A 16,832-nucleotide genomic window follows, 5' to 3' on the forward strand; every position below is an offset into this window, starting at 1 on the left:
TTAGCGTGCATAAAATAAGACTTGGTGTGGTGACCACCGCTCTGCACGACTCGCATGTTGGTTTCACTTGTTTCGAGTGTACAAGGCTTTGTGTAAGGTATGTATTCTCAATGCAAACAACACAAAATCATCTCCGAGAGGCATTCCTAATGTGTGCATGACGTCCATTCCCCAGAGAAAGGCTTTATCAGGAGACTTATTATTTACTTCACTGGCGCTTCCCACAGCATAACATTTTTTTTCTTCCACAACTGAGACACAGCGTGGAGTAAGAGCTCTGATCTATCACAATTTTCCCTCACCATACACATTAAACTGCATTTAAAAAAAGAGGAGAGCAGTGTTGGCAACCCCACAGCCTTTTGCAGTGTGGGTAGCAAGCAGCGAAATGACAGCAATGCTCACAATGTACATTATGCACGATGTCTCCAAGCAACACAACTCCAATTCTATAGCTAAAACCTCCCAGTGTGCTTATAAAACCAGTGTATCTAATGCTCCTTTCAGCTTTCTCATTCATTATTTATTTATATATTATACTGATGGCATAATGCTTGGCTGTAAAATTGTTGCATACTGCATAGGCCTTGACGTTTCCCCCCCAGTCTAGACACAATTCCTCATAGGTCTCATACGTCCAGTCTAGTCTAGTCCATATCAGCTTCCTCAGGCACTTTGTGTCTACTGATAAGTGCATGTGGCCTCATTCTTTACTAATAAAGCACAGCCAGTTATCTCCCATATCTTCACCAGATAGCGAAAATTGTTAGCAAATCTACTAGTGCGGAGGAAATGTAACAACGCTTCATGGCAACATGTAGCCATTAGGAGAATCAGAAAAGCCTCCATCTCTTTTCAAAGTCATTATCTCCTTCAGATGACAAAGCTGCTTTTCACTTTCCTTGCTCAGAGCATTGCTCACAAACAAGATCAAGTACTAAACAATAAAATATGCCAACAATGTTGTCAACTGTACTAATGCTAAAGGGCAAAGTATGAAGAGGGCAAGGTCTCTTGCTGACACACATATTGTTTACCAAAGAAAGGTTGAAAACTGCTTGTGCTGGGAAAAATGTAGTTAGCATTGTCTCGCAACCCAGTCACCAACGAATGGAGCATACGTGTCCATTTACCTTTTTCAAGCATTTATTGCGATTGGTTAGCGCAACCTTGTCAAAATTAACTTTTTTTCCTGCGAGTGTCCATCTCATGAGCTTTTCCTGCCAACCGCATATGCAGAGTGTAGTAAAAGTAGGTGGGTGGCCAGGGCAGCAGTGTTTTTCTTTTTTGACATAAGCACATTGACATTAACATCGGCATACAGTTACTTCTCAACGTGCATCAACTTATCATTTAACAAACACGGGAATAGATGCAAGGTGACAACAGAAGTGCACACTGCCCTCCCTCATACCCTCATACTTGAGCAACATGCCAAACCAATTGTCCCCTTCACCCCTTTTACTTTTTGATATCTCTTCTGTAAAGCAATAAATGCAAGTCTCAGAAAAATATAATGGTCAAGACAGCCACTAATAGATAAGTCATAAATAAAGATAAAGGAAAGAATGCAACAATGTGCCAAAGCCACTTCCTTTTGACATCGAACACTTACGTCAATTACATGGCTTCAGTGTACAGCCTAAAATGCAAACACAAATGGCAAAGGAAGGCACATGAAAACACCTTCCCTCTTGGTGTGGAATTTGGCAGTTAAGTCCACAATATTCAAATGTGACCAGGCGCTCACCTCTTGCCAAACTCGAGGGTAGACTTAGTCTCGCATTCATTGAAGGAAGCCGGCGAGCAGCAGATGATGATTGTTGTCCTAGAGTTGCCTCCAAGACTTTCCTGCAGGATTCTCGTCAGCTTGCTGTCTCGGTACGGGATGTGCGATTTCTGGGATTGGGCAAGAGGCCACAACAAAATTGAAGAGAAAACCAGCGACTCTACAAAGCCATCAGATATTTTGCGGCCATTTCCGAGGAAGAGAGGGTAAATGTACTGAGGCCCCTAGACAATATTTTTTTCCTCAAAAGAGGAAGATGACACAAGTTGCGGGAATAACACTGGTTAAGTCTGACTAGAAAGAAAGAGCCGATATACAATGTCTAATCTTGGCGTTGTTGCTTTTCTTTACTCCTACGGGACAAGAAAAAGAAGGTTTGCCTGCCTCCAGCTCAATAATGAAGCAAACAACACAAATCAGTCCAATGCAGCTTTTGAACTTCTGCTTTGACATGCCAGATAATTATCTTGGCCTAAGAGCACATTCGAAAAATCTGAAAACCTACATTCCCATCGGCAAGAGCTGCAATCACGTTGCCCAGTGCAGACAGGGACTTGTTAATATTTTTTGCTTCGTCCAGGACCATGCCCTCAGCTCCGGTTTTGCTGACCTGAAAAAGTGATCGCCACCAATCAGTTTCAGTACAACATGAAAAAATTCACTAAATATTTCATCACTGTCCCCAGTGCGAACAGAGGCATGATTATGCTGTAAACAACCAAGCTTTGCCCAGGGCTTTTGAACGCAGAAAAACAGAAGGCACCTTACACTGCATGACATCCATTTGCATAGCAAGGAAACATTACACTAACCACATGGCCAACCCTGTATAAAATATCTTGAAAAATGATGTGGTAATCACGGCAGCGACAACCTCCGAGCCAAATGAATGTGGTCGTTCCAAGCGCTACAGGCAAATGGCTATATCACATGCAAAGAGTAACCAGTGTCTATAAATCTTGCTGGCAACAGCAAAACGTATTTAGGCTTCACCTAACAGGGGAGGCACTGTTTTCTTAGAGGGGGACTGTTCGCTTAGGGCTGTTTTTCGGCCAAGCTAATAAAATAATCCTTTTTGCCGATTCGTGACCTATTGATCTATTCTTTGCCACCTAGACAATTCTGTTTCATTTTGACCTTGAAAAAAAGATAGAGAGAAAAGAAAAGTGGTGTAATTTTATTTACTCTTGTTATTAACACGAGGACAGAGCAGAAAATGATATTCCAAGTAACTTGCAGCCACCGAAAGGAGGATGCAAGGGTTTAACATTATCGTCAGCTCAAACCCGGATGCCATTTTGCAACATAGTGTCCAAAATAGCACAACAGGAAGTTACACAACATTCACTGCCCGCACACAGGTACGTGCCAAAACTTGGATTCCATATCACAGGCTAGCAGCTATGCTGAACTCTGATATCACAAAATGACATTCAACAAGAAAAAAAAGGACTGAATCAAATCATGATGACTGTTCCTTCTTTGACCAATGTCTAGCTAATGCTTCACTATAACATCTTTGCATGAAGTGAAACATCCAGATAAAGCTAACACATGCACAGTGCATTAAGAAGTATGCAGAAATGAACATACTTTTTCACTGCCAGCAAGATCCACTAGGTACAGCTTGCCACTGAGCTTCTTCTGGTCGTCGAGGTTCTCCTGCTTGACATTGATTAGGAACACGCTGTGGCTTCTGGAGCTGTGCTCGTTCATGTCTGCAGGAATGACATCAGGGGTCAAGTGAGACAATATCAACATGCCATAAGCCATATTATGAGAAATTGTAAGAAAAAGTTCCCCTCAGCCAGTGCACATCTGCCTCACTCAACATATATGCTACATGGCTCGAACCAACTCCATGCTCATCAACCTTTTCCACAGGAGAAAAAATCAAGCACTTCTAGTATAAACACAAATCAGTGTGTGACACTTAATGACACGAAGTTGCATGTGAGCTATAAGCGAAGTCATAATAGACAGCTATATATTATTCTCAAACCTCTGAGGATTTTAAGCATGCATCAATACTGCCCAGCAAACAGTTGTTTTGCAAGTTGCCTACATCTATATGCATCCACTGTTTACGAGATTCAACCCCTGACCCCAGATTGTACCCCAATGTCAAATCCACTGAGCCACTACAAGTATTATTAAGAGCAGCTTACTTGTAACAGCGATGTGTCGGTTTGCCTTTCCCTCGTCAATGACTTCCATCACCTCTTCAGGGCTGGTGACAAACCTTTCGGTAGCACCCTGGAAGAAACAAAGAGCACAGAAAGATGCCATTTCAATTATATCATTACACACCAGAACAGACTGGTCTGCCAAGACTGGCATATCACAGATCATGCATCAACATGTTGAATTTAAAATCTGCAAAAGAAAGAAAAGGCCCTAGAACAGTTATTTAAGCCTGCTCAACGTTGCACACCTTTTGCTGGGTCTCCTTTTCCTAGCATCCAAAAGACTATGTGATACCAATGTGGTAAGAACTTAAGATGTAAGATACTAACATCAATGGTTAAACTCAAATAACTGTCTGAGCAATGAAAAGAATGCCTGCCGTTTTATGCAAATTTATACAATGGTTCATGTATAAGCACATAACCAAAACAACTGCAACTGTTCAATCACTTAAATACTGACAAAAAAAGCCAAGAACATACAGCTTTACTGCACATTCATAATATGACCCATGAAAATACTATTGCTTCTATTTAATGGTTTGAATACTCTGCACATTTTCCTTGCAGCAGCCAGCATATTTTGAAACAATGAAGTGTGCAGATAAGACAACCTTATTTTAAGCAGTGTGCATAAAACTGGAAGAACATACGTGAGAAGGTTTCATAGAAAACATCTAAGCTTTCATGTCAGAGGATGACAGTACTGATGCATACCTTGACGAAGGGAACTCTGTTTTTGTCCTCATGCACTGACAAGTTTGTCTTTGTTACTGAAAAGGAAGGCAAAGCCTGTTCACAAAATTGTTCTCTTAAACACCACTACAGTGATCACCAACAAATAAACAGAAAAATGCACAAAAGCAAAGCAATACATTCAAAATGTCTCACCATCGAGGAGATCACGAATCTTGTCAAGATAAATTTCAAAATAAGACACCTGCAAAAGAAGTAAGAAAGTTGGAAATAACAACCATATAACTACAAGCAAGTGAAAGCATGTAGTGATACTTTACCAGATCAAGCAGCACAGTAGTACTCATAGCTAAACTTTGACCATAGCTCATAGCATCGCTAACTATGCTAAATTTTGAATAAGCAGGGGGGAAAAAAAAAAAGAAAAAAAATGGATGTCAATACCCAAGGAATATATGCTCTGACAGTGCTGCTGCAGAAGCTAAACAAATCATCGGACAGCATTATTTTGGGACTGGCCAGAGTGTTTTCCAAGCGGGTGTTCGGAAGCACCAATCTCTGAATGCAATATCTCTCATATTTGGAACAGATGCAAGAAGGTTGGTTCCTTGACACACACACCACAGCCCGCTGGCTATTGAGCAGAAGTTAGGCTCAGTCAAGAAAAAATAAAGTAGAGAAGCCAGGGGCATGGTAAAACTGTGTTACCGTTAAATTAAATAGCACAGTGCATTTTCAGTTACCTTTTCTTTACCTTACATAGCCCACCCACCAAACAAGTACCAGCGTAGCGTTGCTCTCGTCGCCGGTGCTTACTAGGTCAAGGGCACCTTTTTCTGCTACATGCATAAACGTCATGCATCAGCGTCGCCCTGTTCTGTCTACTGTCATGATTAAGCAGCAGTGCTTTCACTTGTGGGGTTCAGTTCTATGCTTGAGCGGCAGCAAGCAGACCATGCAATGCCTCACCTTCTCGCTGGGCCTAGTGCAACAACCAAACGATAATATGGCAAGCCAGATTTTAGCAATAAGCTTAACACTTGCGGTTCTGCGTGCAAGTTTCTTCTGCTGCTTTCTTAAAGCCCAAAATCGCTTCCTTCAACATGAACAGCTGTATGCACAACAATATGCGCACTGATTTAGTAAACTGACTGCTTGTGCTGAAAAAATGGCCAAACTATACATTTAGAGATAGTGATTTTCGACCACACAGGATTACTACGTTACATCCGGCCCACCCTCAGGCACACATGCACGCACGCACACATGCACTGAGAAGGGGGGGAGGGGGGGGACAGACAGGAACCGCATTAAGAAATGAAAACCGAAAAAAATTAGCCAAATTCTTAAAATAAAGACAGAGAAGTCTATCCTTTATACTGATTAGATTACCTCACTTCGTTTTTAATCTCCCAAACAGCATATAGTTCAGCAGCCAAGAATCATGCTGTGCTCCAGTTCAACAAGGGGCAGAAAGGCCAATTCACAGTATTAAATTTCACGGTATCAGGCACAGTGCCACACAACATGCGGCTGTTAATTGTATTGTAGCCTTCCAGAAAGAAACAGGAGTTAGAAAAATATGCAACACAATTTTGTCAAAATCTGTCACAAGCAAAATGAGAGCAGTCTTATTAAAACACTGGCATGCCAGTGCAAGAATATGTTAAGGTCCAATAAGTGGCCACTCTAAAAGTTGGTTGCACAAACAAAAGTGCAGCTCATGGAAGACACGGTCAGTACAAACCTTTATGTGGAACTCAATATTTTCATCCATTGAATAAATGTGATTAAAAATATCGTTAATGATCCGAGGGATGATGCCTTGGCTGTAGGGGTCTCCCAGAACGCCCTGAAAACATTAGTAGAGAGCACATGAGCAATGAAGATAGCTGTGACATTCAAAAGCTTTACTTTTTTTATCACTTTAATGCAATAAGTTTCAGAGGTTCAACATCTCCATGAACTCTATGCAGTAATAATTTGCCACACATGACATGCAGTTATACAATAAACCAGGTTGTTTATAGCTTTAAACATTACATAGCTACAACCTTAAACAGCTTTAGTTCCCTTAGCTTTAGGTATTTAAACCAACCTGAACTAGGCATTGTGCAGGCTATATTCAGTACCTTTTTCACAAAGAAAAAAAAAAAAAAAGCTTTTATCATTTTCCGCTTTAACACACATTCAACTTGCACGTATTTGCTACCAATATTTTGCAGCATGTAGTAAAACAAACTTATTTACCGCCAATACAACTTAACTCGCAGTTTCTAGTGTTACAATAAGCGTTTTCTGGCAACAACACCTGCGAATTCATTTACCCACACAATTTAGGTGTTGGAAGAAAAATAATGTCAACCTAAAAGCCCAAACATAAATTTCGTTCAAATTATCAGAAACTTTCCCGCTGCACATTCAAGCACGTTCTTGACTATTTGGATTTTCGCGTCTGTCCTCGGCAGTGCGCCAACAGTGCCAGTCTAGGGGCAGAACCCGTACAGAAAACGAAATTCAACGCAGGATGCCCTCACTTCAGTGTTTATTGGGACACACACGCCGCAGGTCAGCGTATTGGTCTGGGTGCGTGCAATAGTGGGCGGAGGATGGTGGAGGCCAGACACAGAGTGCGATCTAAGCATGTCCGCCTGCCTGACCCCTGCAGAGGCACCCTGCACCCCCACGGCCGAAAAAACAACAACAAAAAAATGAATAAAATAAAATAAAAACAACAACAAATAAATAAAATAAAGAAAAAAACGAACAGGCAGCAGTAAAGAGTGTGCCCACCTCCATTGTGTGCGTCTTCCCGCTGGAAGTCTGGCCGTAGGCAAATATGGTTCCATTGTAGCCCATGAGCACATCTGCAAAGAGAAGAAACAATCGGCACACTCATGAGCGGGGGGCGTCCCGAGCTGCTGCTGCTGCTGCCGCTCGCCCTCCAGGCAATAAATGGGAAGGGGGGCAATTAGAGCGACAACAAAAGGGCATTCAATGCGAGACAAGAATAAGAGCGTCCGTTGCACATAAGCGCGGCGCTTTGACGAAAGGCCGAAACGGGCGCGTCGCGAAGACAATGCGCACTGCAAGCCGCGGAGCACCATGCGTCACGGACTGTTCGTCGGCTGTCCATCACGGCGCGCAAGTCCGAAAGGCGTCGGAAACGACGAAGCTCCTGCACTCGTCGCCTCTGCGGCACATGAAACCCGTAGAGGCGATACAGAGCTCCAGACGTGTATATGCCCAAGTTAGCGATCGTGGCTGCGATGAGTGGCCAGAATGACAGCCACGGCAGCATTACAAAGGCAAGTTGCCTGGGCGTCGGCACCAGTGGCGATGGCACGCAGTGTGTACAGTCGTGTACAGTTCGGCACTACTGGATGCGAATTCAAAAATAAAATAAAAAAATATGGAACAATTAAGCCACCTTTAAGCGTACGACACAACAGTCTGATGACCTTGTGGATCCTCGTCCGCACATACGCACTTTGCTCGCTTGCTTAAACGCTGACTCCTTGAATTAAGCCACCTTTAAAGGCCCACTGTCCACCCTCGAGTCGAAAATATTTTCTTCCCGGTGACTGTGAGACTTCGCCCCCAGAACGCAAGGCCGCAAAATGTTTTTGAAAAGAATAATTATTGACGCAGTTACAGCCACCACAATCATCCGATTCTGACGTGTTTCTCTCCTCCCATTCCCTTGCAAAGGTTTTTCACTCTCCTGCCCGGTCGTCTAGCCTCCGCAGGACAAATTCCCCTTCCTCCTCCGCGTTTGGCGGGAGGCGGGGCGTGGTAGTCGGCGCCCCACCTCCCGCCATTCCTTGAATTAAACCACCTTTAAGCGTACGACGCGACAGTCTGATGCTGCTCTTGTGGATCCTCGTTCACGTCCACGCACTTTGCTCGCTTAAACGCTGATTCCTTGAATTAAGACATCTTTAAGCGTACGGCACGACAGTCTGATGCTGCCCTTGTGGATCCTCGTCCGCGCACACGCACTTTGCTCGCTTAAACAGATTCCTTGAATTGCTATTCCGTTATCTCACATCTACAATTTAGCATACATCCGTAAGCTGGCTACCACATTATATGAGACCACCCGACGTAGATATATGAAGTCCCGCTTCATAACCACGCGGTACAAACGTGCCCGCATGGCGTGCCTGACTCGGTATCCGAGTATATCGGCTCCGATTTCAATCTCACTTTCCTATCTCACAGTGGTTCCGTGACGTCACATAGCCGGCACACCAATCAGTGACCATTCATGTCACCTGGCAGACTAAGAGTGTCCGCGACTTTATGTAATCAACGCGGACAAAGCCGACGCCGAACTACCTGCGTAACGGGGCGCGTGAGAAATTACTCCTGGGTAATTGTATTCCTACAACCAGCCAGCGGCAGTTGTTCCAGCCGATGGAACACGCAAGTCCAATATATATCATGCTCCTGTGCTTTTCATTTGCCTGCGTTGTTTTCCTGCACCACGCAGAATGACATCCTTTAGAAAAGGGGCACTAAACAACTGGAAATACTGCACGGCCTTCTCTCATGATATCCACTGTTTTTGAGCGTGGAATGCTTTTAGCGTCCGTTGTAACCGCGCCACCTGGGGAGAACGCGGCGCCGAACCGGTGAAGAGCTCGATGGAAAACCAAAATAAAAAATTACCGACGATTACGTTACTTCCTAATGCGAAATTTGAGCGCAGCAAATAAGCTATTTCACCTTTTCGATAGACTGAGGCAAATCCGCCGCCACCGATCTGGCTCTCTGATTGCCACCGCACAGGGGTTGCATTGGAGGAGGAGCGAAGAAAGGAATTAAGTTCGAGCCGGCGCTTTGACTCACTTTGCTCGCTTAAACAGATTCCTTGAATTGCTATTCCGTTATCTCACATCTACAATTTAGCATACATCCGTAAGCTGGCTACCACATTATATGAGACCACCCGACGTAGATATATGAAGTCCCGCTTCATAACCACGCGGTACAAACGTGCCACGCTTTGACAACCGGAGACTCGCAGGAAGAGGGGGGAGGGGGGCGGCGTGTACACCCAGCGGACAACGCGATAAAGGGAGGAGGGAAGAGATAGCAGCGACTGACTGATGCTGCTGACGCCGATAGTGAGTCAACCCCAGCTGCGGAGTTGGTTTCAGGGACAACGCCGCCGATGCCGACGCAAACAATATGATACCCTCGCTTCCGCAGCGCCAAGAACCAGGTCTAGCCGTGGGAAGGTGGTCACGTATTCGTCGACGTGCCGGGGCCTACGTGAAATAACCGGCGCGTCGGCAACTGAAGAGCACCCTATCCGCCACACAGGAACAGGGGGGGGGGGGGGGGGGGGGACCCTCCCCTCCTCTTTCTGCATGGCGGCGACGGTGTTCTATGCAGTCTCGTTATCTTGACTCTCTAGCGGCGTCAGCGGCATCCAGCGGTATCAGTCGGTCGCTGCTAGCGCTGGGGGGATGAAATGGGGGCGGAGCTGGTTACGAGGCCGACGACGACGCCGACGCGAAACCCAGGAACGGACGCCAAAGAGCTGCGCTCTAAAACACGGAGGCGGATCGAAAGGAGAACACGAAGGGGAACCTAAAAGAATTGGTGTCGTTCTACACTGGCCTACATGATGCGCTCCTTCCTTCACGAGTTATCCGTAGCCCAAAACAGATTAAGGTGCAAAACTTAAATTCTCTGGAGACATCTAAAACGCGTTGTCACAAGGGAGACGTGCGGAAGCAGAAATGAGACACCTTCAGCGCGGTCCGCTTTTTCCACAATCAACTTCATGCTCACATCTACTGACGACGGCAGTATCCAGTCTTTTTTTTTTTTTTTTTTTGTCGTTCTTCGTTGACTGAACCGCCTTCACACCACAGGCAGACAGTAACACATCCGACTGCGCGCAAGGTGAACGACCTCCTTTGCCGGCATCGCGATACATGCAAGCCATCTTATTGATCCCCACAGATGAAGGGATCAATGACCGGAGGTCGCAACCATGACCAGCCGCAATCTTGAAATCGAAGCCCCCCCCCCCTACAGCCAGCTGTCAAACGTAGCGCCATCCTAAGCCGCTCACCAGGATTGCCTGCTCACATTCGGCCTACTTTGCTACAACTAGTAAACGAAATTACTTTTTTGAAACTTTACCGCACACCAAATAATCCGGGGACATCAAATTTATTGAAATTATAGTTTGGTTGGATGTTTTAATTTGGTCTTACAATTTGGTAACCAGAAAAGCGAGCAGCAGCCTAATTTCTGTCACGGAGGAATTTTGTGCGGCGGTAACTGCTGACGAGTTGTCTAGAAGACATTGGCTGGTTCAGTTGGCGTAATCCTTCCACCCAGCCGGTGATCAATGTTAGATCATGATGTAGTGGTGGTGAGAATCCTTACAAAAGAAGACGCACCACGCCCCGACCGCGATAGAATGGAAAAAAAAAAAATGTAAAAGTGAAGCAAAAAAAATGAGGGGGAGGGAAAACGAAAAAACGCGGAACAAGCATTGCATCATGCGTGCTGCCACGCCCAGCTTCTTCAGTCGGGAGAACGCGTGCACCGCTATGCCAAAAGACAAAGGTTTGTGAGGAACCCTGCGCTGTACTGCTCGCCAAGGAGGCACACCTTGCATACATCAGTGAAGCGGACCATGAAACACGGCTCAGGAAAGATGCAGCAGGAGCTGTCGCTCACAAAAAAAAAAAAAAAAAAAAAATACAGAGACACTTCGATACAACTAAAGTTGACGAAATTGTGTGCTCGAGCGCCCTTTACACGAGTCGGAGCAGGAGCTTTTGCAGTGCGATTCTGTCGCGGTGGCCAAGTGCGACTATTGAGTAGGGAGATTTGCCTATGCAGTGTGGGAGGTCGATGCGCGTTACAAAAGTTGCCCCAATTGGTCGAAATTATGCGGAAATCTCCACTATACGGCGTCCCTCATGGCCTGTGCCGCTTATACTTTGTCTCACAAGGTGTAAGCAGCACTGCGAAACGAAGAGGCACCCCGGTCCAATCAGGATCAGGCGCACTAAAATAGGCAATTGTGCTCCTACGCGCCTCTCGCCCCCAAATTGGCGGTAGTGACAGTAGGAGCACAATTCTCTATTGTGCGCAAGAGTGAGTGGCACATAGGAGTACAATTGCAAGGGCTCCTCTGCCTTTCGCAGTGCTGCAGATATCTTGGGAGACTAAGTACAGGGAAGTTAAACGCCATACACCTAACCTAACCGGATCTTTCGCTCATTGTCGAGCAATCAAGCAGCGCCCACCGCCGCTCAAGGTGCCGCGAGCAAACGCAACGAGGTTCGAGATCGGAACGCTTCCCCAAGAGCGCGCGAAACACTGCCCTCGATCGCGAATGCCAAGCACACCACTTGCCCGTAAATCAATCGCTTTTATAGCGTATCAATAATGAAGTAGTATATACACAAAGGCGCGTCGGAGCTGCGAAGTGCTCGTACATCATAATGACGGACGATTATATCGGCTCCTCCTCGTATACACGCGTGCGGGGCGACGACAAGCTAGGCCAACAACGATTTCTCACCTCTCACGGCGCGTATAACAACGGCGTTCATTGACCCGTTTTTTTTTTTTCTCTCTCTCTCTCTATCCCTTTCGGCTCATTTCGCTAAGCTTGGAAGCCGCGCGGCGCCCAACAGAGGATGCAGACGCTACAGCAGCAACCATTCCGACTCACGCACGCTAAATCGCCCGAGAACGCGCTTCCCAAAACGAGCACACACTCTTCACCGGCGAAGGCGCGCACCCGACCCACATTATACGCTTACAGAATGTGTTCACACATGCATCCGTATACACACAATCGGCGCAAAAAATCCCTCGGACGATTCTGGGCGGGCGCCAATCAGAACGCGGAGAATAAGTGCCGCTCTGGCGCGCCGGCCAGAAACACGAGAGAGCTTTGCGACGGCCGCGCTCTGCCGCTTAAACAGGGATCTGCAGATTAGAGTGAGAAAGAGAGCCAATGCATACAATGTGAAAAAGTGGCGTGCGAAAGGAAAGACGAGACTCTCGTGAAAGCCTATCGCCTTCTGCAGGAAGAACGAGCAACGAACGAAATTGGTTTAAGCGGGCCGCGCAGCGCCCGCTTCCGTATAATGAACTGCCGAATTAGGTATACAGATGCATGTTGTGCACTGAGTTCACAGGGTTGAGGGGGCTGCGGGTATAGGTCTGGACGCCAGCGACGGACCGGGCTATAATAGAACGGGGCTCAGCAGGCTTCGCACGTCGTTATGAGCTAGTTTCGAGTGGTTGGTATAGATAACACTTTAACGGGGTACACGTTTAGTGCGGTCCGTGCGCGTCCAAGCGCTCGTTCCCGAGAGAAAAGCGCCTCCGACGAGCCCCTACGTACAGATCCCCATTCCTTCAATCAGGGGCGAGATACGATGCACGAGCGAGATAGCTAAGGCCTTGCGCTAGAAACCAGCGCTCGTATCTGGCTTACAGACGTATACTATAGACGCTCGTCCACGAAGACGGGGCCGTGTTTTCTCCGGACCGCAAATTATAACGCAAACGAGAGAAATGCGCGAAAAGGTCACCAACCGTCTATCATAAGATGCGGATATGGCAAAACTAGTGGTTGTTGTTGTCGTTGTTGTTGTTGTTGTGGCTGTAGGAAGAAGGAAAAAATGCACGGGCCTGTTTCTAGCTCTGTAGCTGAGCCACCTCCGCTGCCTAGTGCAGACAGCAGAGAAAATAGACAATAAAGGAAAAAAAAAAAAAAGAGGGAGAGAAAGACGCGCGCCGCAACAACAGCCGTCGTCCACGACCGAAGCAGTGGCGGGTGCAATGACGGTCTACAACAGATAAAATTAGGTGGCTGGCTAGCCCCGCCGCAAGCGCCGTTGACCTACCGTCCCAGCCCCGTAGGGCCAGGAACCCTTCACTACTTTCCATGCATGCCATATGATCAAGAACGGTAAACGCTGAAAACTATCGATACAACACGTCTTCTTGCTTGCGACACGCAGCACGACACCGAGGAGACGTAAGAGAGCGCTCGTGTTCGTCTTTCCCAGTTTCGCGCGCGCACGGGCTCTAAAATTATGGGGAATTATGGGGGACTAAAGTAGTGAAAGGCGAAAGCCCGAGTACCGCATTCTGCTACGCAACTGGCACTAATCAGCAGTTAATTAATTAGTCAGCAGTTAAATAGGCAATTGATTAATTACTTATTTGGTTAGTTAGTAATCAGTTAATGAATTACTTGATTAGTCCTTAATTTGTAATTGATCATTGATTGGAATATGGCCATATAAGGCACGCATTCGCGCAAACTGTGGTGGTGCTGTGTGATTGGTCGAGACCTCTATGACGTCATCCCGCCTCGACTAATCAGAGCCGCCGCAAAAGCGGAAAATTTTGTCCACGACATCATGAGCCGCCTTATTACACAGCGATGCATCAAGAGCGACGTCATCGACCGACATGCATTCCCGGTTATTTAACGCGGCGTGTTTCACGCCAGCCTCGGTGTTTGTCCAGGGGCGTTTGCTGACCCTCCCTCATGAACGGCAAGGTCAACAACCCAATATAGAATGACATGCATGTGCAATAAAAATAAATAGAAACTATCAACTATACTTATGCGTCGGTGTACGCGTTAGCATCAGAGCTGTTTGCATGCCCTGTGGAGCTGCTAGACGACCCATTTGTATATTCGAATTTCCTTTCACCGTAGGCTTATGGTATCGGCAAACTTATAGAGATGGGTGGAGGCTTTACAGATTGGAGGTCGGCTGGTAGGTAGGTGAACGCTCGCAGGCGGAGGCTTCACACGTCAACGCCGACATTTACTGCGATAATGGGCGTTTTAATGCTGACGCATTAAACGTGCACTGCAATGGGATGAACCAATTCAAGAGCTCAATCGCCAGCCCCAATCAGTAGAGTGCTATACAGACGAGAAGCCTCCCTTTCTTATTCAGGTCACCTGGATGGAATGCAATGAATTTTAATTAGACCTCCAGACGATGATTCTTCCAACGTTCTCCCGGGCTTTTAAACTACTTTCACCGTGTTAAAAACCAACACAGCTAGGCTGTTCTTATATATCAAAAGCACCTCACAGATCCCCGTGCAGGTCTCGTGCACTGGCGGCTGGAGGGTCTTGCACGTAGTGGTGCGCTTTGTCGTCTCCCTTGTCCATCGACGACAGCAACAGCACTAGAAGCGCTAAGCTGCAGCGTTATACGCACTGTTTTGCGAGCGAATGTCGCAGCTTCCTCAGACAGATTTCCCACGCCACACTTCCTTCTGTTTATTTTTCGACATTTACAACATTACACTCAATTACATAATATTCTACCGGTATGCGGTTCCTTTAAATCAGCTGCACCAACGCTTAGGAGTACTGTTTGCATATGGCTCATTTATCAAAAGGCTGCGAGGCCTGCTGGCGAACAGCCTCCCTCCTTCATTATAACCTCAGGTCCATCACTCAGCTGGAGCAACTTCCAGATTCAGATCGCCCTGTTGCATTTTTTTTTTTTTCCCAAGTCCAAATCGCACCGCCCGATAAGAAAAAGGCAAGACCTGCGGTCAGACAGACCGACGGGGGTGCCGATGAGGAGCACCGCAGACTAGAGTTACTGTATATATGCTACCCAACCACCCCGCGAACAGTGGGCGCAGCTGGAGAGGAACCGCGTCACGGGCGCGTTACAACACCGCCACACACACGCACGGCGAGACGACGTCATTAGAAACTTGCGACAACGGAGGGGCGAGCGGGCCGCTTCGCTAAGACAAAGGGAAAGACTGCTGTTCAGAGACGCAGAAAGGCGGAAACGACGACGCCCCTCACTCGAGTTGCAAAACGGGTCCCCCTGCTTCCTCACGAAACCCGCGAGAGAGCAGCCTGTAGTAGTAGTATGTATAGTAGTAGCAGCAGCAGCAGCACGTGTTCTCGAACTCAGAATCACACCGGTGAACTAGAGCAAATACGAACGAAAGCTTACGGTCGTAAAGAAAAAAAAAAGAAAAAAAAGAGGGGGGGGGAGCGAGCAAAGCACTCGTCAAGCTAAGGGGAGGAGAGGACAGTCGCTGCGTAATCGGGCTTGCGCAAGCCGGGTGCTCTGTGCCAGAGGTGTGCGCTCCGCAGTCCTCGCGCGCGGCGGCAAGCCAGCGACTCGCACGCGATGCGTCTCTGGCTTCAAGCGCAGGTGGGGCACGTCCGGCGGGGCTCACAGCACGAGGCCGCCGCGCATGGAACAGCGTATACGAGGCGAGATTACCGCGCATAAGGCTGTTCGACGCACAAGAGAACGCCTCTGAGGGTTGCATAACCATAATCCGGTTGGATGAATGAACATCCTTGGTGGTAAGAATAAGAGAACATTTATTCGCACTTCGATTAAGGTCGCGCGACAGAAACGACAAAAAAAAAAAAAAAATCCACTTTTCTTCAACGCGCACAGGTCCGGCACACTCAGCTACAGCAGTATTACTTGCAGTCACATTGGAAAGTGCCGATGGAGGGCTAGCTACATCTCTCAAAATTCACCGATACACGCAGGCGCTATTTGAGCTTATCTTATCGCGCCCCACTATCGGTGATACGATAATTGGGCTTCACACTGACAATGTCGCGAAGGAGGACACTACCACACCTGCCGCCCTTCACCAGAACGAAGAAATGACAGCTGCCAGGTAGCCCTCCCCACCGCAGAAGCTTCACCCAACGTCAGTTCCGCGCGCGATCTGGTACCACGTGACCAGGCACGGCACATTCTCTACACGTCGTGCCCTCAGGCGCAACGTCCCGCTGCATTAAGCCCACATGGGACAAACATTTCTAGACGACGACGACGACGACGCCGCCGAAAAGAGCCCATTGTCGAAGGTTCTCGCCACTCCTTACGGTTACCGCAGCTATAAAAAACACTGTTATAGCCAAGAGCTCTGTCTAACGTTATTTGATCAGGCCGAATGAATAGTCCCATTTGGGCATCGCTCCGCCAGTGCCAGACGAGAGTCGTCGACGCGTCCTCCACCTACCAAGCACTAACCTCTGTTCCGGAGGGTGCCCAAGACGCGCCGGGAAAGCAGGGGAGGGGGGGGGGGGGGGGCACAGACGGCGGGACACCCCGGGGCGAGGGAGCGCCAAGGGCAGA

General features: G+C 47.3%; 1 protein-coding gene across 1 annotated transcript in view; it reads right to left on the bottom strand.

The window, feature by feature from the left end:
• Khc (kinesin heavy chain) overlaps positions 1–16,832 on the bottom strand; it is a 101,984-nt gene that overhangs the window by 21,723 nt on the left and 63,429 nt on the right. Inside the window, exons 3-10 of the mRNA XM_084594853.1 lie at positions 7,465–7,538; positions 6,419–6,523; positions 4,867–4,915; positions 4,693–4,748; positions 3,958–4,045; positions 3,383–3,507; positions 2,295–2,399; positions 1,751–1,899 (exon numbers count right to left, since the gene is read on the bottom strand). Coding sequence (XP_084450979.1) covers positions 1,751–1,899; positions 2,295–2,399; positions 3,383–3,507; positions 3,958–4,045; positions 4,693–4,748; positions 4,867–4,915; positions 6,419–6,523; positions 7,465–7,538 — 751 coding nt within the window. The remainder of the gene's footprint in view (positions 1–1,750; positions 1,900–2,294; positions 2,400–3,382; positions 3,508–3,957; positions 4,046–4,692; positions 4,749–4,866; positions 4,916–6,418; positions 6,524–7,464; positions 7,539–16,832) is intronic.

Source organism: Amblyomma maculatum, chromosome 2 (assembly GCF_055883805.1).
Source record: "Amblyomma maculatum isolate TAMU_Amacu chromosome 2, ASM5588380v1, whole genome shotgun sequence".
Classification (NCBI taxonomy): Eukaryota; Metazoa; Arthropoda; class Arachnida; order Ixodida; family Ixodidae; genus Amblyomma; species Amblyomma maculatum.